The 20686-nt window shown below is 48.1% G+C and overlaps 1 protein-coding gene across 4 annotated transcripts in view; it reads right to left on the minus strand.

The window, feature by feature from the left end:
- ALDH1L1 (aldehyde dehydrogenase 1 family member L1) overlaps window positions 1–20686 on the minus strand; it is a 111243-nt gene that overhangs the window by 24029 nt on the left and 66528 nt on the right. For all 4 annotated transcript variants that reach the window (XM_055344166.1, XM_055344164.1, XM_055344165.1 and 1 more), the window contains exons 10-16: window positions 13672–13819; window positions 11991–12110; window positions 10604–10731; window positions 6814–6964; window positions 5539–5609; window positions 2151–2256; window positions 677–764 (exon numbers count right to left, since the gene is read on the minus strand). In XM_055344166.1, the coding sequence (XP_055200141.1) occupies window positions 677–764; window positions 2151–2256; window positions 5539–5609; window positions 6814–6964; window positions 10604–10731; window positions 11991–12110; window positions 13672–13819 (812 nt within the window). The remainder of the gene's footprint in view (window positions 1–676; window positions 765–2150; window positions 2257–5538; window positions 5610–6813; window positions 6965–10603; window positions 10732–11990; window positions 12111–13671; window positions 13820–20686) is intronic.

A 20686-nucleotide genomic window follows, 5' to 3' on the forward strand; every position in this document is an offset into this window, starting at 1 on the left:
GAAAAAATGAGTGGGAAATATCAGAAAGGGAGACAGAACATGAAAGACTCCTAACTCTGGGAAACGAACTAGGGGTAGTGGAAGGGGAGGAGGGCGGGGGTGGGGGTGAATGGGTGACGGCCACTGAGGTGGGCACTTGACGGGATGAGCACTGGGTGTTATTCTGTATGTTGGCAAATTGAACACCAATAAAAAATAAATTTATAAAAAAAGAAAAAAATATAGTTTGATATTCTAACAATCAAAGGGAGAATCAAAAAAAGGAATTAATTTTAAGAAATTATTAATACAACTCTATGTCAATACATTTTAAATGTGTGCAAGAAGTTTTCTGATAAACTAGACTACTAACCACAGAAGAAAGTACAAAAGCAATTCATGTAATAATATCTCCCCAGATGCTCTAAGCCTAGAATGTTCTACAGATAAATTCTCTCAAACTTCCAAGGGCAGATAATTCCCAAGTTACATAATTTATTTTAGAGCACATATACACATACAAAAAAATGGAAAACATTCAGGGAAGCATTTGAAAGCTAGAACCCTTCCAGGTGTGGGTCTCCCCTACCATGAGAGAGACCCAACGTGCATCATGCAGCAACCCTGTTCTGACCAAGTGCATCTCCGGGTGCCTAGAGCCCTGGCACCCCCAGATTCCCATGTCCACATCCCTTACCAGATCCCGGGAGGATGTTGACCACCCCCTTGGGAATGCCAGCCTTCAAGGTCAACTCTGCAAACTTCAAGGCTGTGAGTGGGGTCACCTGTGGAGGCAGGAAAAAAGACTGGGTCTGGAGGGATTGGGAAGTAGGGTTCCTGCCTTCCTCTCCCAGCAGCCAAGGTAGCAAGCAGGAAGAAGCAGTCATGGCAGGAAGACCCTCCAGGGGAAGCCCATCATGCGGGTACTGCCAACCTAGCCAGCTTCCCCCACAGTTCCAGTGGACAGCTGGGAGAACCTCATGTACCTTCTAGCGCCTTCTCCTGGCAGGCTCCAGCCGTGTGGCCAGGCCTGGCCCCTTCCTGAATGTTCATACCTTCTTCACTCAAAGAGTGTGGAGTCCCAGGACTGCCTGGAAGCACCTCGGTGCCAGGCAGTGGGCTGTGCAAGATTCTGATTACCGCCTCACTGCCAGAGGCCGTCCCCTCCCCTTGACCTACAAGCAGCTGTTCCTATCTGGACCAGGTAATCTTCCTCATTAAGGGTGGACTGTGCCTCACCCCCCACAGGCCTCTAGCTGTGCCACATCTGTGGGGTACTGGCCCTGGGAGGGTGCAGGCCTGTCAGGGGCTCTTCCAGGGACAAGTGCCTGGATCTGTGCACAGCACCTCCACACTAATAGTGGAGGGGGGGGTCACAGACCATCTCAGAGGGTTGTTGTGATGCTCAATAAGCAAATATATGCAAATTTTAATGTAATTTGTTGTATTATTAAAATGCTTGAGGAGTGCCTGACTCAGGGTGAATACTGTAAATGTCAACTATGATTATTGTTGGTTTTTATTATAATACTTCTGGAGCCAAATTGCCCCAAAGCAGCCAGGGGAGCAAGAGACCTCCTGGGCACACTGTTCAGAGCCAAGTGATGGAGCATCTTGCCTTCACATGGAGCATCTTGCCTTCAGTTCCTCACACCTCTAGGGGCCGGCATGGTAGGGGTTGCTACTGCTGCTGTACAGAGAAAGAAGCTGAGGCTCATGCAGAGGTGTCTTCATCCCCAGGGGACCCTGCTCAGGCCCTTCCAGCCTGCCTGTGAGCCCAACGTCCTACCTCTGTAGCCTTTCTAGGAGGGACTGGGCTTTAGTCTCAGAGCATAGGGCTTGAACAAAAGGGGTACCGAACAGGGTTTCTGCTCCCCCAAAACCAGAGGGCTGGCATGTGTGGAAAAATCCCCAACTGCTCACAAAGCAGCTGCAGGTCCACGGACAGCTGACTTGACTCTGCCTATAGCCCACACTGGCCCCTGATGCATGCCACCTCTGAGCAGGGCCCCAGAAGGCCAGCCTTCATCAACAGTACCCTTCCTTCCTTCAGGAGAAACCAGTCCCACATGGGCAAAGGGGCCAACAGGCCACCTGTCTCCTCCTTTACAGGGTGCTTACCAATACCCTCTGCAGCCCACAGGCCCGGCCTGGAACACACCCACACCCACCTGGGCAGGCTTGATCACCACTGTGTTCCCAGCAGCCAGGCAGGCAGCTGTCTTCCAGGAGAGCATCATCAATGGGTAGTTCCAGGGGATGACAATGCCACAGACCCTGTCATACAAAAGAAGGGGGACTTAGTCTCTCTATTCAGCCTGGGTGCCAGAATGCACCTGCCAACTGTGTCCTCTCTCCCAAGTCTGACACCCACTCCACTCCACTCCACTCCACTCTGGGCTTCCTGATATGGAGCCAAAGTTCCCCCTGAGAGATAGCTCATACTTGCCTTCCCAGTCTCTGATGGGGCAAGATGTCCATTCTGGCAGTAGCCCCTCTTTCCAGAAGGGCATAAAGGCAGGGAACCCAGTTTCCAATAGGAGCTGTGAGACGTGTCTAGGGACATGCCATGGCATGACACCAGGCAGTGAGGGAGGTGACAGCAGGCAGGGCCTGGGAGAAGGCCAAGGATCACATGGTGGACTGAGAGGGTATGTATGAGAGAGGGTTGGGATCACAAGGGTGGGCCAAAAGGAAGCGGGTGAGGGTCTTCCTGGGCATAAGGCCAGGGGTCAGTAGCATGGAGAGAATGAAGCAGTCAGCCTGGGAGGCCTGAGGCTTGTCTGCTTTGCATTAAGAGATGACACCCAGTGTTAGGGTGCCCCTTGGCCCCAGGGAAAGGCTCTGCTGAACAGTGTCTCCAACAGGAGGAGGCCCCCCACAGTCCTGGAGGGCCTAATGATGACATCTGTGGTCCTAGCAGGCATGTGGCCCTGCTTTGCCCTGATTCCTGCAAAATGCAGGGCACTATTTTCATCAGTGTCAGACAATGAGCCCATCGACACAAGAGCTCCACAGAGGCTACGAGACTTGTTTTCTTCACTATCAATATACTCATGATCATCATCCCCATCAGAAGGTTTCCCAAAAAGATGACTTCCTAGCTAAACCCAGGCAGGGGGAAGAACGTGTATAAAGACTGAAGGCAGGACAGACTGGGGACTAGCATACCAACCTGGGAGTAATGGGGTGCATTCCACTCCCCCATCCCCAGTACACCCAGCTGACCCAGCAGACCCAGGGGGATGAGACAGCAGTTGGAGCACACTGAGTGTTCCCAGGGAAGGGGGTGAGGTCATCAGGGTAGTGGGGGCTCCAAGCAAAAAAAGATGTCAGGGAATTCCCACTGCCAGGGCTGAACCGTACTCCCCAAAGTCCATAGATCCCAATCCTAACTCCAGAACCTCCTGGTTTGGAATTAGGGCTACTCCAGATGGAATTAGTGAAGATGAGGTCTTATTGGAATAGGATGGGTGCCTAACCCAACACAACTGATGTGTTTATAAAAACGGGGCCATGTGCAGAGATAGCCATGCAGGAGGAAGACACCACATGAACGTGAGGACAGTGACCAGGTATCACCAATGACTGCCTAAATCAGCAGAAGCTAGGGGAGAGGCCTGGAGCAGATTCTCGCTCACACCCTCAGGAGAGACCAACCATCTGACATCTAAACTGGAACTTCCAGCTCCAGAATGCTGAGACACCAAATGTGTACTGTTTGAGCCTCTTGGTGTCGGGCACTTGTTATGACGGCCCTGGCCAACTCATATACCTGCTGGTGTAGGGAAAACCTCCCTGCTCCCCCAGCTCACTGGGAGGCTCAGCATCAGTGTTCTCCTCAATCTGACGGGACAGACTCTCTGAGAGGCATCTGGAAGGTCAGTGACCTTTATAGAGTCATGTGACTGGCAGCCAGGTGGGCTCAGTCCCCCTGCCCAGCCACTCTGATGGCCTGTGCCCAAGGAAGGGGCCCCAAGCACTCGGGCCCTGCAGGGCTCTCGCTCCACACTCTGACACCTTGGCCAGGTAGTTGCCTGTGGTGGGGGCTGTCCTGGAGCACTGCGTCCATATCGCATCCTCTGTGGGTCAGGCTGGGTGGGAACCCCTGCCCTGGAGCCAGTGCCATCTCCCCGCAGCCTCACCCTTCTCCGTGGGCTGCAGGAGAGGCTCTTTACCTGTGTCCAAGGCCACACTCCGGACGGGAGCCTCCCTCAGCAGCAGGCCTGTGCTCCAGGACCTGGTGTGTCCAACTGTACTCGTTGCTATTGATCCACATTTGAACACATCCTGCTTCTGAAATGCTCCCAGTTCCCGAGGCAGCTGAGTGCCTTTGACCACCATCCATGGGAACGTGAGGTCGCTGTGGGTGGGTCACGGTGTCCCCACATGTAAGGGGCACAGAGCAGGTGGGAATGCCTGCTGGGTGCCGACCACACTGGGCCTCGGATGCACGTTAAATGATTTTAGAGGGCCTTCCTCAGTGTGCTTGCCTCACGCGAGTTTCTCTTGGAGCTGCTCTGTGCGGTCCGCGTAGCTCTGCTCCACATTGTCACACAGCTGCACATCACTCCCTGGTGAGGACGTGCAGAGTTCAGCATGGGCCGTGCTCGGTTTTGCTGTTAGGGCCCAGGTCGGCTGCTGTGAATGCTCTGGGGTTTGTCTTCCAGTGGGTCTGTGTCAGTTGTGCCTTGTACAGGGGTGCATCTGGGAGCACATCCCTGCCAGTCTGCCTTTCACAATGGCAGACCCCATCCACCACCCCAGGCAGTGCAAGGGGGCTTCTTTCTCCCTCCTGGTGGGCCCTCTGATGGTGAGGGGAGGCCCCTTACTGCTGGGTGTGAATCACTTCCCCAATCCCTAGTCTGTTCTGTGTTGACTGGACATCTGTCTTTCTCCTGTTGAGCACCTGCTCCTATCCTTTGCGTATTGCTCTTGTTTTTTCCCTGTTCCTTGGTGCTGTGTAGTTCTTTGTTTTTTTTGTTTTTTTAAAAAAATTTTTATTTATTTATGATAGAGAGAGAGAGAGAGGCAGAGACACAGGCAGAGGGAGAAGCAGGCTCCATGCACCGGGAGCCCGACGTGGGATTCAATCCCGGGTCTCCAGGATCGCGCCCTGGGCCAAAGGCAGGCGCCAAACCGCTGCGCCACCCAGGGATCCCTAGTTCTTTGTTTTTATGCACATTCATCATTCCACTCTTTTCAGATAAAATTTTTCAGGTGCACCCTCTGTTTCCCATTACAAACCTGACTGCTACAGGGTTATTGAGGGAATTAAGCAAAATTATACTTTACAAAGTCATTAAAACAGTGCCTGGCACAGAGCAGATATTTTGGAAGTGACAGCTATTTTATTTGCTAGAAGGTAAGCCCCCTGAAGACAGGCTTCTCATCAGCTCTGATCCTTGTTGTATCTCTAGCACCTGAAATGTCTGGCATGTAGTAATTGGTGAATACATAGATGTTCAATAAGTATGTAAAAGGGGATGAGCGCCCATGGACATACCACATGAAAAGCACCCAGTGTGTGGCAAATCTTCACCCTGTGCCGTGACTCACCCGATAGGCTCCTTCTTGGTCAAGGTCAGGTTGCGGTTTGGTCTGGCGTGGTTGATGGGGATGGTAGAGCCCTGGAAGAAGCACAGCAGTGAGTGGTCACTGGGAGGAGGCTCCTTGTTTCCTCACCCCTCCCCCTGGGCAGCCAGACTGTGCCTGGAGCTCAGAAAGGAACGGGGTCTTGTCTGTGTCCTGAAGCCCCCAGGAATCAGATGGGTGAGAGACACAAACTTTCCAGATTATGTATGACAGGGGCTCTGAGGCTCCAGACACAGGTCGAGCGGGGAGCCAACAGGGGCAAGGTGCTTGCTGCACCAAGTGGGGCGGAGTCCTGGGGTGGGAAGCTGGTCCCAGGAGAGGTAAGACCTCCGGCTTTGCCCTGGGCCAGGAAGGGAAGGGGTCAGGGGCCGAGTTGCCTCTAGAGGGCATGATGGCCCAGGAGACCCCGGGTGAGGGCCAGCTGCAGCCAGCAGTAACGCAGCAACAGGAGGAGCAGATGAGCCTTCCATCACACCTGCACCCCCGTCAGTGGAGAGGACAGAAGGTGTGGAGCCCAGATGTGGCGGAGACCCCAGGAGCCCCTGGATGGCGCCTGTCCCATCACTGCCTCTCGTGGGCAAACTTCTGAAAATGGCTCCCAAGGTCACATTCTTATCCCTGGGACCTGAGAGATGGTGAGCTCCCCTTTCTGCAAAGATGCGCATTGGTACGGTTGACCTGAGGAAGGGGGAAGAGGCAGGTGGCCCCAGCAGAACCTCAGGAGCCTCGTAAAGGCAAAGTTGTCTCCAGTTCATGGCTGAACAGAGTCAGAGAGATGCCAAGGCTGAGAAGGGCCAGGGGATGGCGGGCTGGGGCAAGGGCCAGAGCAAGGCCTGCAGTAGCTGAGAGCAGCCCTGGCCAGCAGCCGGCAAGGACCCGGGCCTCAGTTCTGGCAACAACAGGAACTGAAGTCTGTCAGCACCTGAACTGGCCCACTGCACGGTCTCTCCAGAGCCTCCAGATAAAGCCCATAAAGCCCAGCCTGGTCACACCTTGACACTGACCTTGTGTCAAGGTCTGAGGTCTCTGACAAGGGCTTGTGAGTCCTTGGCATGGAACCCAGCCCAGCCTGCCTGGACTTCCCACCTGCAGAAATGTGAGCTGATACCTGGGGTTTAAGCCATAAGCTGTGGTCGTTTGTTAAGCAGCACGCAGGCTAATGCACTGCCCCCGGCGCTTGCTGCTGGGTCAGCCTGCCCATGTGGGCTCTCACTTGGTTTGCAGGAGCCCTGGTCCTACCTGAATTTTGTCGCACCAGCCAGCAAAGTAGCGGAAGGTCTGGATGGACATGCCCACATGGGTCTTCAGGGCCAGCGTGTAGACAGCGCCTGCATCTAGAGCTTCGATGGTGGCCAGCTCCTCCTGATGCTGTTCCATGAGGTCCGCCAACCTGCCAGGGGTGGGGGAGGGGCGAGGAGGGAGATGGGCTTGGGCCTGGAGCAGCCTTGCATGTCTTCCAAGGCCCTTCCTCAAGGAGTCAGGGTCTCCCCTGCACTCCCAGCTCTGCCACACTCAGACGTGCTGACCTCGGCCTCCCCATCTGCGAGATGGCACAGCAAGGTTTCTTCTCTGGATGGATGTGAGGATGCTGCCTTTCTGTACCTCTTTCCTCTCCTCTCTTTTCCTTTCTTTCTTCCTAAAATACTGATGGATTAACTACTTTGTAATAATGCTCGTGAATGATCCTGCAAAGCAGCCCTCTGCCTCCTGTAGCAATGAGGTCACCATTCCCCATTCAGCCACCCTCTCAGTGTCCAGACTGCCAGTGAAGCCAGACAGGGGAAGGCCTGTCTGGCTTCAAGCACCAGCCGACCCAGTGGAATGCGCACCCAGGGATGGCATCTGTGGGGTGGGGAGCAACGGGAGAGATTAAAGGGAAGGAGCATCTACACAGTCCTACTTAAGTGTGAGCACTCTGACATCCAGTTGCCTCCCATGAGCTGGTGGGTGTGCTGCTGTGGGCAGCCTGGGAGTCAGCTCCCTTCCCTGATGTGAGAGCTCAGGGAGCAGGATGCCCAAGGGGCTGGGAGGACGAGAGAAGGTGGAGACCAGAGGCCAAGAGCAGCTCTCAGTCTCGTATGGGGGGAGCTCTGGCAGAGACGAGTCCGGGACCAAAGCCTGCTGAGCATAAGCCCCTCTGTACACAGCCATGGCAGGTCTTAAACTCCCAAGCACACACTCACACTCTCTGGGAAGCCAACCCTAATTCCTGCCCACTCCACGTCAGTCACATCTCCCTGCAGCATCCTGACAGCACCCTCCACCTTTCTTCACACTTTGCCTATTACAGACACCCACTTGGACGAGTATTCCAGAACTGTCTGCCCTCCCTGAGGGCTGGGATAGTCTTGGTCTCCTGCTCCCTACTGGACTCCCTACACCCACTGGGCACACAGTCAGCATGCAGCAGAAGGCTGGTGACTGAAACTGGACCCAACAGACATAAGCAACTTAGTGCCAGAGCCAACTGTTACCTCAGAGACACTGACATACCCACGTAATTCTCTAGTGGAGAATAGCAAGGGTGTAAATCACTTTTTGAGAACTATTCTAGACCAAATAATGAAAACACCATCTTGTGGCATTTCGACGGCTAGGGTTTCATCAACTAGAAAAACAGATGTGCCAAAGTACAAATCTCTGTTATAAACAAGCCAGAGATGGCCTCTATGTATCCCCCTTGCCGTTCGTGTCCTCACTGCAGGGGAGACCTGTCAGCTCAGAAGCTCACTAGATACACATTTACGTATCCAACTGTTTTAAAAATTGTCCAAACAAGCAGACTTTTAGCCTTTTAGAGCCTTGTTGCTTTGCATCCTCCAGGAAGCTCAGTTGTAACACTGCCCTTCCCGGCCCTCTGACCCAGACGCCTGTTTGCTATGGAGCAGGGCTGCCGGGACAGAAGACCCTCTCTCTGACCCCTGAGCCCCCAGGAGTTCCCTTGCACCCCTCCTGTTGAGTAGGGACTCCCCACCACAATCTGTGGACGGCCCCCCATGGGAGCACCATGCCACGAAGCCGGTTACACGTTACCACTTCTCATGGTCATATCTTCTCCCCTGATTGGCCAACTCACTCCAATTCCACCACAGTGTTACATGCATGTCGTGTGGCCACGTCATAAATCCCAAAAATAACTATCACCTGAGCACATCATTTGGGAGGCTTTTCAAGAGAGTCGAGTGGGATTGTCAACTTTGTTAAGCTGCAGCTCTGCAGCCCAGAGTCCTGTCTGTGGAGGAAGTGGCAGTGGGGAAGACCATGGAGGCGACCACCATCAATCGCAGTGGTATGGGGCAAGCGTGGGGTCCTGGGCAGGCTCAGCCTTGCTTCCCCTGGCTTCCCAACAGCAGCCAGGGCCACCACCATATTCTTGGCTGTGGACCTAAGGAAATGTCTGAACGCAGGGACGGCTTCCCCACAGACCCGCCACCGGCTCTTGGTGTCCTGCTCCAGCAGTTGGTGACCAGGTTCCTAGAGGCTCTATCTTGTCCCTTCGGGGTCCTTGGGGGGCTGTCTAGTGCTTTCTCTAACTCTCCTTTCCAGATCGTTCTTCCCAGCTTATCTGTACAATGCATTCTGTATTCCAGAATACCTATCCATGGTGTTCCTACTTTCCCCATTGAACGAAGGGCTGCTCCCTCCTAGGGCAGTACTGGGCACACCTCCACCACGGGGACTGGGACACTGCATGAGGTCGGGGCCAGGTTACAGGGGCTCTCAGGCCTGGCCCAAGCAGTGCAGGTCTCTAATACCTCAGCTGTGCAGGACCAACCCCCGACGGTGGCCTTGCTGGTGCTGTCATTGTGACACATGGCAGTAGATGGCAGCAGAGCACCTCTAGGGAAAGGCCCTCTTCTGGGCCAGTGTACACTACCCCGGGAGTCTGCTTCAGGGCTAGAGGTTTCTGCACCCAAGCCTGGGTCTGCATGGTTCAGTTTTGCCTAATCTGGGGGCTCTAGGTCACTAGCCAATGGCTTCCTAAAATTGATGGCTCTTCAAGGGGTCTTGGAAGTAACTTGAATTATGGCAGGCTGGGTGCACCCTTGCCTGCCCCAGACCCCACCCTCTATTCCATTTTGAAACCATACATGCTCCCCTGTCTGGTTCCCTGTGCTGGGGCTGTCCTGATATGTCTGGCCTCTGGAACACACACACACACACACACACACACACACACACACACACACAGAAGGCATTCTGACTGCAAGGCCAAGATGGGGCCTCTCTCCCACCAGATGACAGGTACATCTGGACCACATCATGACTGACTGGGCTCTATGCCTGACAGCTTTCCCAGGACCCAGGGCATAAAAGCCAGGTTCCTGAAAGCAGCTTGTTCACCAGTCTTTTCAACACTGCTTAGTTCGTCTGCCCAGTACCCTCCATTTTGGAAACATCACCCCACTCCATTGGGGCTCGCTGCTTCTCCCGCATTAGGACCACCTGGTTCTAGGGGAGCAGTATCTCCCCTGCAGGCCTCAGTCCCACCGTGTTCTTACAAGCTGGAGCAACCCCAAGTCCTTTCTCTAAGATTTCTCATGGAACTAAGGGGAGAGAGTCCCTCTGCCCTGGTTTCAAAAAAGTGTGAGAGGCCAGCAGTCAGGGCCAAGCTGAGCAAGGACCAGCAGACACAACAGGCCCCAGACTTCCGTTGCTGGCTTTTGCATAAAGTAACCCCAATCCCACTCACTCCAGGTAAATGCTGTACCTGTTTGAGTCTGCCCAGGACATCTGTTGGCTTTACCAGTTGGCTGCTCCAATCTGGCTAGCACCTTTGCTTTTGTACCTCTTTGTCTCCTATCACACTGTCTCCTCCACCCAGGACATCTTTCCCTTCAGAGCTAGCTGTGTCTGGTGAAATTCCTCCTGCCTCTCAAGTCACTTCCTCTGAGTGGCATTTTCTGAGCCTCAGGCCTTGGTCACACAAACATGTTTGGGACCTCACCTCCTCCTGGCAGGACCTAAGAGTGCAGCCCCAACCCAAGCCGAAGGTGGGGTGGCTGGTGGGTGGTCCCAGGGCTCTCACCTGTACAGGAGCCGGCCCCGGTCCCGTGCACTGATCTTCCCCCACAATCCGTTCTCAAAGGCATCCTTAGCTGCAGCCACTGCCTTGTCAACATCGCTGACCTGGGCCAAGGACACCTGGCAGATGACCTGTGGTGGAGCAGAGCCATGAGGCCCTCCCTGGACTCCACATACACAGAAGCTCCACACCACCCGCTCCCCTAGCCACCTGGAGGGCTCAGAGGTGATGGTCGGCCAACAGGAGGGCCCTGGAAGGGTATGCACAATGAGGACAGGCAAGGCCTTCAGAGGGACCTATTTGTGTTTCTACACACCAGGATCCTTCCACTTGCCCACAGAGCCCCAACACAGCAACAGATTCAGGCTGCAGTTACAAGGCTGAGGATCAGCTTACTGTTTTCAAGCCAAGAGCAGCAGCCCATTAATTTAGTGAGTCCCGGGTGGGAGGTTTATTTCTTAAGGGAAATAGTCTAGACATTGATGGCAGAACCATTCCATCACCCATCCTTGCTCTGTGTCCTCACAGTGCCCACGTGCACTAAAGGGCAGGCTCCCACATACCTGCCACCTGGGCTTGGCCGGAGCCAAACCCAGGAGGAGACAGAAGTGGGGGTGGGGCCAGCACTTGGTCACTGCAGGCCCAGTGCACCTCCCTGTCCAAGGACCCAGCATCCAGCATGCCCAGTCCACACAGCCTGCCTTCTGGGATCCTCAGAAGAAGCCTCAAAGTTGTAAAGTTCCCAATTTCTGCCTGAGGGCGCTGTACCTCCTTGTGTAAGTCCTCACACCCTGTCCACACCTTCATCAACCACTTTCTTTAAACTCTTCAAATGACTCATTTTGAGTGTGCTATTTTCTGCAGGCCCTGAGGGATGCTACAGGGTGGAGCAGAATGGAAAACTATCAGTATGCACCTGTGCAGTAAGTGTCCTTTCAGGTAGGTGTGCACGTAAGAGAACACAACATGCACGTACTGGGTCATGACATAAGAGGGTCGCAGTGAAGACCACCTGACAAACACAGGATCTAAGGAAGAATTTTCCAACAGTGGGGTGTACACATATTCAAGAAAGTAGAGGCCATGCTAGGGTTATTGTTGAAGTGTGGAGGAGGAGGGAATGGCTTCATTTCCTCTTTGGTGGGGTGTGGGGAGGGTTTAACTCTTCCCATTCTCTGAAGCAAACCCCAGACTTTTTGAGTCCTCCTGACTCCCTGCCATTCATCCCCTCTGGGCCATTCCTGTAGGGAGGACTGGAAACTGACTGCAAACCTTTTGCACCCAAGCAGAGGCCCCTTGGGCCAGGACCCCCAGATGCCAGGTAGGGGAGTAGGTGGGTAAAGAGGCCACAGGGGGAGCAGGGAAGATGGGGTGCTAAGCCTGCACTCACATTTCCATCTGTTGGGTTGATGGTCTCATAGGTCTTGGCACCCTCGGCGTCCACAAACATGCCCCCGATGAAGAGCTGGTGGGGCATTTGGAGGGTCAGCTTGTTCACTGCCTTTTCCACCTGGGAAGGGAGTTTTTGCAGGTGTCAGTTGCAGTGTTGATTCTTTACATGATGCATCAGTAATGGATATGAACCCACAGAGAGACATAGGAAATACAAACAGATAGATAACCACTTGTGCATGCACGCACACGCTCCAAGGGCGCCAGGGCTCAAGGTCCTTCAGCCTTCTCAGGTCTCTTTTGCACAATCTGGTCTTCCTGCCTTGGCCCATGGAGCTATTACGTGCACAGTGGTGTGAGCTTTGTGATAAGAAGAGATGAACAACAAAGAATCTGAGGCCAGACTACTTAGGCTGCAGCCCCAGTCCTGCCATTTACCTGCTGTGTGGCCTTGGGTGGTTGCCTGACCTCCACACATAGGAAGTGCCAGCTGGTAGAGAGACACTTGTGAGTCACCAGACATGAGGCCAACCCCATCGCTCACTTCCCTAGAGACCTGAATTTTCACACTTCAGACCTGAAATTTCCTCTGGGGTGCCATTCCTCTCCTGAAATCTCTTTGTCAGTCATCTGTCCACAATCCCAAGGCCAACCTGGTGTCCATCTGGCCATCTATACTTTCTTCATCTTTTGTTCCAAACAAACTATCCCAATGCTAATTCCTACGGGAACTGGTAGTCTACCAAGACATCTCAGGATGATTTTTCAAGAGTTTGTTTTAAAAATAAATTTGTAATTACATCATCACACTTCCATATATACAAGCTGAACATATAGAATCATTTGTTTTCCTTATTGGGAAAATATTCCCAATTACCCATTCTCTCTCTTTCTCCCCTCTACTTCCCTCTCCCTCTCTCTTTGTCTCCCTGTTTGGCATCAACAAAAGGAATTTGATGCACAGGTGGTGAAAGAACTGAGAGGCCATGAGTCAAACCAGAGACTGACAACAGCAGGAAGCCCCTGCCACAACTAGACTAGAAGGACAAGTGGAGGAAGTGGTGGTACCAGAACTAGGGCCTAGGGTCCCCCAGAGGAACTAGAGTCCTGGCAGGGTGATCTGGCAGGGGCTGGCACCACAGCAGAGATGAGGTCACTACTGGGAAAAAGCACCAAATGAGAAGGAGAATGAGAAGTACACTGTAAAAGTCTCTTAATACCCTAGTATCAGGGCCTCTGAGTGGCTCATTTGGTTAAGTGTCCGACCCTTGATTTTGGCTCAGGTCATGATCTCAGGGTCATGAGACCAAACCCCACACTGGGTTTGATGCTGAGTTTGGAGCCTGCTTGAGTCTTTCTCTCTCTCTCTCTCTCTCTCTCTCTGTCATTCTCTCTCTCAAAAGAAAATTAAAATTAAAAAAAAAATCCTAGTCTCATGTCTTGGGACCAGAATTTGTCCCATAGATAACAATTACTTCTGTTGCATTTGCCTAACTGTGCTGACATCCTCAGGGTATGCAGGGTTACCAGAGAGAGCTTGGGAGACTGAAGGTGGGCTCTTGGGTGCACTGGTTTCCTGGTGTCCAAGTTTCCCCCATGTGTCACTGTGGATCCACAGATGTGGGTGTCTGAGGGATCTATCTGCAGGGCCAAGCCCACATGGAAGACTTAGGACTCACATAGTCAATGATGCACTCGCTGGCTTCGTCGCCCCCTCGTAGCTTTCTCACTAGTAGTTGGATGAAGTCCCCAAAGGTGGTTGCCATGTAAACATCTTCATTTTCTAATTCCAGTCCATCACACAGTTCTTTTACTTCCTCAACTAGTCTGAAGGAAAGAAAGTGGAAAAGTGAGAGCATGGGAAGAGGCTTGGTAGAACTGCATCATTGTAGTGGCAGAGGTCATGGTGTCGAACCCATTTTCCCAGAAGGAACCTTCATCTTAACACCTAAAGGATGAGTGTCAATTTAGATCTGGGGTTCAGAACCCAGTCCATGGATTCAGAAGCCCCCAGTTTCAAGTTCTGGCTTCACTACTTATTAATTTGTGACCTTGGGCAAGTGAAAAGCTCCTCTGTGCCTTAATTTCTTTGCTTGCAAAACTGGAATAGTAATAGCTCCTTCACTAGTTTCTGATAAGTGACACAACCTGTATGTTGATAATAATAATCAAAATGAGATTAATAACCATCTTTGAAAGACATTGTTAAGAGAATGAAAAAACAAACCACAGTTTGGGAGAAATAATTCCAAACAACATATCTGATAAAGGACTTGTATTCAGAATATATAAAGAAATCTCAAATTTCAATACTAGGAAAAAACAATCCAAGTAAAAATTAGGCAAAAGAGTGAACAAATGCTTCACCAAAGAAAAAATACAGATGCCAAAAAACATATGAAAATATGTTCAACATCACTAGTCATTAGGGAAATGAAGATTAAAACAACGAGATATGCCTACACACGTACCCGAATATCTAATATTAAAGTCTGACCTCAGGGGGAGCAGTTAAGGTGGCAGAGGAGTAGGAGACTCTAAGCTTACCTTGTCCCTTCAATACAGCTAGATAGTTATCAGTTCATTCTGAACACCTGTGAAAGCGATTGGTGATCTGAGAAAAGAAATGTTGCAATCTACAAGTAGAAAAGTGACCACTTTTTGGAGGGTAAAAGGTGTGGAGACCTGAATCTGGATGACATATCTGAGGACACAGTAGAGGGGACAGAGCCTGTTTAAGGAGGCTACTGCAAAGTACAAGCAATGGAGAGCAAAATCAGAACTGGAAGTCTGCTACAATGGGATATGTCCCTGACTTAAACGCGCTCAGGTGGGACAGCATGGTCTCAGGATTCCCAGAGTCACAAGAACGTGGGTGCCTGAGCACAGCAGAATTCCCAAGCACAAGAGTGGGGAAGCTGACTGAAAACAGTGAGTCTAGGTGTCAGCTTTCTGCTCTGTGTTGCCATAAACTGTGAACTACTTACTGCACAGTTGTGTGACCACTTTTCTGGCAGGGGTCCAGCAAAAGGCAGAAGCATGACCTCCACCCTCACCCCTCAGGAGGAACAGCGTGGGTTGGCACTGCAGGAATCCATAAAATTCAGAGTTTTGAAATTCAGTTGCATGCCTGAGATGAAAAGTCATGGACCTGGTGAACGCAGAGTTTGGATTGAAACCAGGGAGAAAAGACTGATGGACTGCTCTTCTGTGAGGGCTCACTGAAGACTTGGGGACGTGAACTTTCAGCTCCAGGGCTAGCAAGAAGAATGCAGTAATATTCATCCATTCATGGTGCTGAAAGCCTTACGGGGTGCAAAAGAGCACCACATAGTGGAATCCAGAGCCACTTACACTAAGCCTTGCCTCTGCACAACTGGGACACATCTGCAGTAGAGCAAGGGCACCTGAGAATTAGCACAATAGGCTCCACCCCCAGAAGACCAGCATAAACAAATGGCTCACACCAATGTTGACTGGTTAAAGAGGGCTACAAAGCTTCAGCTCTTGGGGAAAAGAGTGTACAACACTCTTTGTTTTCATTATTTAGTCTTTCAGTGGTTTTTTCAGTACTTTTCTTATTTTTTCAATTCTTTTTTTTCTTGCCTTAATTTTTTATTTTGTTTATTTTTTAATAATAAATTTATTTTTTATTGGTGTTCAATTTGCCAACATACAGAATAACACCCAGTGCTCATCCCGTCAAGTGCCCACCTCAGTGCCCGCCACCCAGTCCCCCCCACCCCCCACCCTTTTCCCTTTCCACCACCCCTAGTTCGTTTCCCAGAGTTAGAAGTCTTCCATGTTCTGTCTCCCTTTCTGATATTTCCTACCCATTTCTTCTCCCTTCCCCTCTATTTCCTTTCACTATTATTTATATTCCCCAAATGAATGAGACCATATAATGTTTGTTCTTCTCCGATTGACTTATTTCACTCAGCATAATACCCTCCAGTTCCATCTATGTTGAAGCAAATGGTGGGTATTTGTCATTTCTAATGGCTGAGGAATATTTCAATTCTTTTAAAAATATTTTTAATTTTAGTTTATATATGTTCTATATATTTCTTTTTTGTTTCCTTTCATTGTTTTATACACACACACACACACACATATGTGTGTGTGTGTTTCTTTCTTTTCTATTTTGGAATCTAGTTTCTTTTAATAAGCACATCAAAACATACCCCAGGAACTAGTTTTTTGTTTTGTTTCTTGTTCTTTTTGTTTTTTTTCTTTTGTCATTGTTGTTGTTGATTCTTTTTCTCTTTTCTTTTCTAGACAAAAGTGATGAGCAGAGTTATTCACCCCAAAAGAAAGAACAGGAGTTAGTACTTAATCAATATGAATATAAGTAAGATGTCTGAACTAGAATTTAAAACGACGATTATAAAGTTACTAGCTGGGCTTGAAAAAAGTAGTGAAGACACTAGAGAATCCCTTACTGTTGAGATAAAAGAATTAAAACCTAGTCAGGGCAAAATTAAAAATGCTATCAAGACGCAGTCCCAATGGAAGCAATAAAAATGAGGACGAACAAAGCAGAAAAGAGGATCAGTGATATAGAAGATAAAATAATGGAAAATGTGGAAAATGAAAAGAAGAGAGAAAGGAAACTATTATATCATGAAGGGAGACTGAGAGAACATGAAGCAAAATAATATCTGAATAATAAGGGTCCCAGAAGATGAGGAGTAGGAGAAAGGGGCTGAAGGTCTATTTGAACAAATTATAGCTGAGAATTTCCTTAATCGAGGGAAGGAAACAGGTACCCAAGTCCAGGAGGCACAGAGAACCCCCTAAAAAATTAATAAAAATAGGTCAAAACATCAACATTTAATACTGAAGCTTACAAATTTCAGAGATAAAGAGAAAATCCTGAAAGCAGCTCAGGGCAACGAGTCCTTAACCCACAAGAGTAGAAATATAAGGCAGACAGCAGAACTGTCAACAGAGACCTAGCAGGCCAGAAAGGACAGACATGACATATCCAAGATGCTGAATGGGAAAAATATGCAGTCAAGAACACTTTATCCAGCAAGGCTGTCATTCAGAATAGGAGAGATAAAAGTTTCCAGGGCCAACAGAAAGTAAGGAATTTGTGAATACTAAACCAAGAATATCCCCTTTAATATTTCTTAATATTAAGAAATATTAAAGGGGATCCTTTGAACAAGGAGTGATCCCAAAAGTAATGAAGACCAGAAAGGAAAAGAGACAATCTACAGTAATAGACTTTACAGGTAATAAAATGGCACTATATTCATATCTTTCAATAAATACTATGTATGTAAATGGACTCATGCTCAAATGAAAAAACATGGGATATCAGAATGGATAAAAAAAAAAAAACCCTAGACCCATTGACATGCTGTCTATAAGAGACTAATTTTAGATCCAAAGACACCACCAGATTGAAAGTGAGGAGGTGGAGAACCATTTATCATGTTAATGGACATCAAAAGAAAGCTGGAGTAGCAATAGTTCTTTCAGACAAACTAGATTTTAAATCAAAGACTAATAAAAGATGAAGGACAGTACATCATAATAAGAGTGTCTATCCAACAAGATCTAACAATTTTAAATATTTATGCCCCTAACTTGGGAGCAGCCAAATACATAAAGCAATTAATAACAAAATTAAAGGAGTGCTTGGGTAGTTCAATTAAGCATCTGCCTTCGGCTCAGGTCATGATCCCAGGGTCCTTGGATTGAGCTCCGCATTGGGCTCCTTGCTCAGCAGAGAGCCTACTTCCCCCACTCCCTCTGCTGCTCCCCCTGCTTGTATACCCTCTCTCTCTGTCAACTTAAATCATTTAAAAATAACAAAATTAAAGGAAGTCGTTGATAATAGTACAACAATAGGGGACTTTAACACCCCACTCACAGCAATGGACGGATCATCTAAGCAGAAGATCAACAAAGAAACAGGGCTTTGAATGACAAACTGGATCAGATGGACTCCACAAATATATTCAGAGCATTTCACCTTAAAGCAGCAAAATACACATTCTTCTTAAGTGCACATGGAACATTCTCCAGAAGAGATCACATATTGGGTCACAAATCAGGTCTCAACCCATACCAAAGGATTGAAATGAAACTATGCATATTTTCAGAGTATAATTCTATAAAACATGGAGTCAACCACAAGAAAAAATTTGGAAGGCCCACAAATTCACAGAAGTTAAAGAACATCCTACTGAAAAATGAATGGGTTGACCAGGAAATTGTTAAAAATACATGGAAGCAAATGAAAATGAAAACAAAGAACCTTTGAGATGTAGCAAAGGCAATCCTAAGAGGGAAATATATAGCAATACAACCCTTTCTCAAATAGCAAGAAAAGTCTCAAATATACAACATAACCTTACACCTAAAGGAGCTGGAAAAAGAACAGAAAATAAAACCTAAATCCAGCAGGAGAAGAGAAATAATAAAGATTAGAGAAGAAATCAATGACCTAGAAGTCAAAGAATGGTAGAACAGATCAACAAAATTAGGAGCTGGTTCATTGAAAGAATTAAGAAGATTGATAAACCCATAGCCAGACTTATCAAAAAGAATAAAGAAGGCACCCAAATAAATGAAATCATGAATGAAAGAGGAGTGTTCACAACCAATATCAAAGAAATACAAACAATTATAAGAGAATATCATGAGCAATTATATGCAAACAAATTAGGCAATCTGGAAGAAACGGATGCATTCCTAGAAACATATAAACTACTAAAACTGAAACAGGAAGAAATAGAAAACCTGAACAAACCCATAACCAGCATGCTCCACATCACTTGTCATCAGGAAAATACAATCCAAAACCACAATGAAATACCACCTCACACTGGTTAGAATGGCTAAAATTAACAACTCAGGAAACAACAGATGTTGAGGAATATGCAGAGAAAGGGAAATGCAAACAGTTGGTGGGAATGCAATATGGATGTTTCTCAAAAAGTTAAAAATAGAACTATTCTACAACCCAGAAATTGCACTACTAGGTGTTTATCCAATGGATATAAAGATAGTGATTTGAAGCAGCACAGGTACCCCAATGTTTATAGCAGCAATGTCCAAAATAGCCAAAATGTGGAACAAGTCCAGATCTCCATAGATAGATGAATGGATTAATAAGATGTGGTGTGTGTGTGTAATGGAATATTATTCAGCCATAAGAAAGAATGAAATTTTGCCATATGCAGTGATGTGGATGGAAATATAGGGTATTATGTAAGTGAAATAAGTCAGTCAGAGAAACACAAATACCATATGATTTCACTCAAATGTGGAATTTAAGAAACAAAACAGATGAACATAGGAGAAGATAAGAAAAAATAAAGTAGAATAAAAGCAGAGAGGGAGGCAAACCATAAGAGACTCTTAACTGTAGGAAACAGTTGACAGTTGCTGGAGAGAAGGTGGGCAGGAGGGTGGGCTAACTGGTGTAGGCTTTAGGGAGGGCACTTGATGGAATGAGCACTGGGTGTTCTATGCAACTGATGATAACTAAATTCTATTCCTGAAGCTAATAATAGTATATGTTAACTAAAATGGATTTAAATACAAAATTCAAATTAAATTAAAATCTGACAATATCAATTATTGGTAAAGATGTAGAGCGACTGCATTTGTAAACCAGGAGGGATAGGTTAGCTTGCAACATATACACAATAATTTATATTTATCCCCACTATATTTTGGAAAGTGAGCACATATCTTTTCTTCCTGCCTGGGATATGTAGACAAGGCTGAAGGTGGGGCAGTTATCTTGCCCTAATGAAGGAAAATGATAGGAGGATCTTGGGTCTAATAGCATCATGGAATGTCATGCCAGCTTGGGACTGCCCATCTGTGAAAGTTTTACCAAGTATATAAAACTCCAAATTTAAGCCACAGTTTCTCAGGTTTCTGATACTCACCACTGAATGTGAGCACTTTCCGATACAGTGGTATTATGTGTGATTTTATTTGTTCTTTATGCTTTACATTTTTCTAAATTTATAAAGAATCCCTGTGTGAAAAGCCCATAACTTGTTTCCACCCCTCAATTTGTATTACCAATTCATAATACTGCAAGACCTTGCCTATGGGTTTCTAAAAGTAATTTTTTCTTTGTAAAGTCATAGACAATGGCAATTTTTAATGATATTAAAGAAAATATGTTTCATAAAAAAAAAGATGTAGAGCGACTGAACTCTCCTACATTGCTGGTGGGATTGTTTAAAATGGTACTTTGGAAACTGTTTTGGGTAGTGGTTGGCAGTTTCTTAAAAATCAAACATATACTTCCCATTTCACTCTTAGGTATTTACTCAAGAAAAACGAAACCTTACATATAAGACAGAAAATGGTGGAACTGAAGTTCCAAAGATCCATCCTTCCACATAAACAACCACTGAACTTGCAGAATCATCTGATTCCAATGTTCTGAACTCTAGAGGAGTCAGACACGTGCAGCATCCAGGAAAGGACATGATGAGGAGACTGTAAACATCAGTAAATTTCAGCCTTTCATGACATATTACTCCCCATCCCTGTGGTAGGAGGCAGTGAGGGCAGCTGGCCTCATTCCCGATGCAGCTTTCTGGAGCCAGGGTGGGCAATAAGGATCTTGTCTCCTGCATATCTAGACTGTGTGCTCTGAGTGCTGATGTTGCTTTTGGTCACCGAGGGGCCAGTGCAAAGGTGGCAGCTACA

The sequence above is a fragment of the Nyctereutes procyonoides genome, unplaced genomic scaffold (assembly GCF_905146905.1).
Source record: "Nyctereutes procyonoides isolate TBG_1078 unplaced genomic scaffold, NYPRO_anot_genome, whole genome shotgun sequence".
Classification (NCBI taxonomy): domain Eukaryota; kingdom Metazoa; phylum Chordata; class Mammalia; order Carnivora; family Canidae; genus Nyctereutes; species Nyctereutes procyonoides.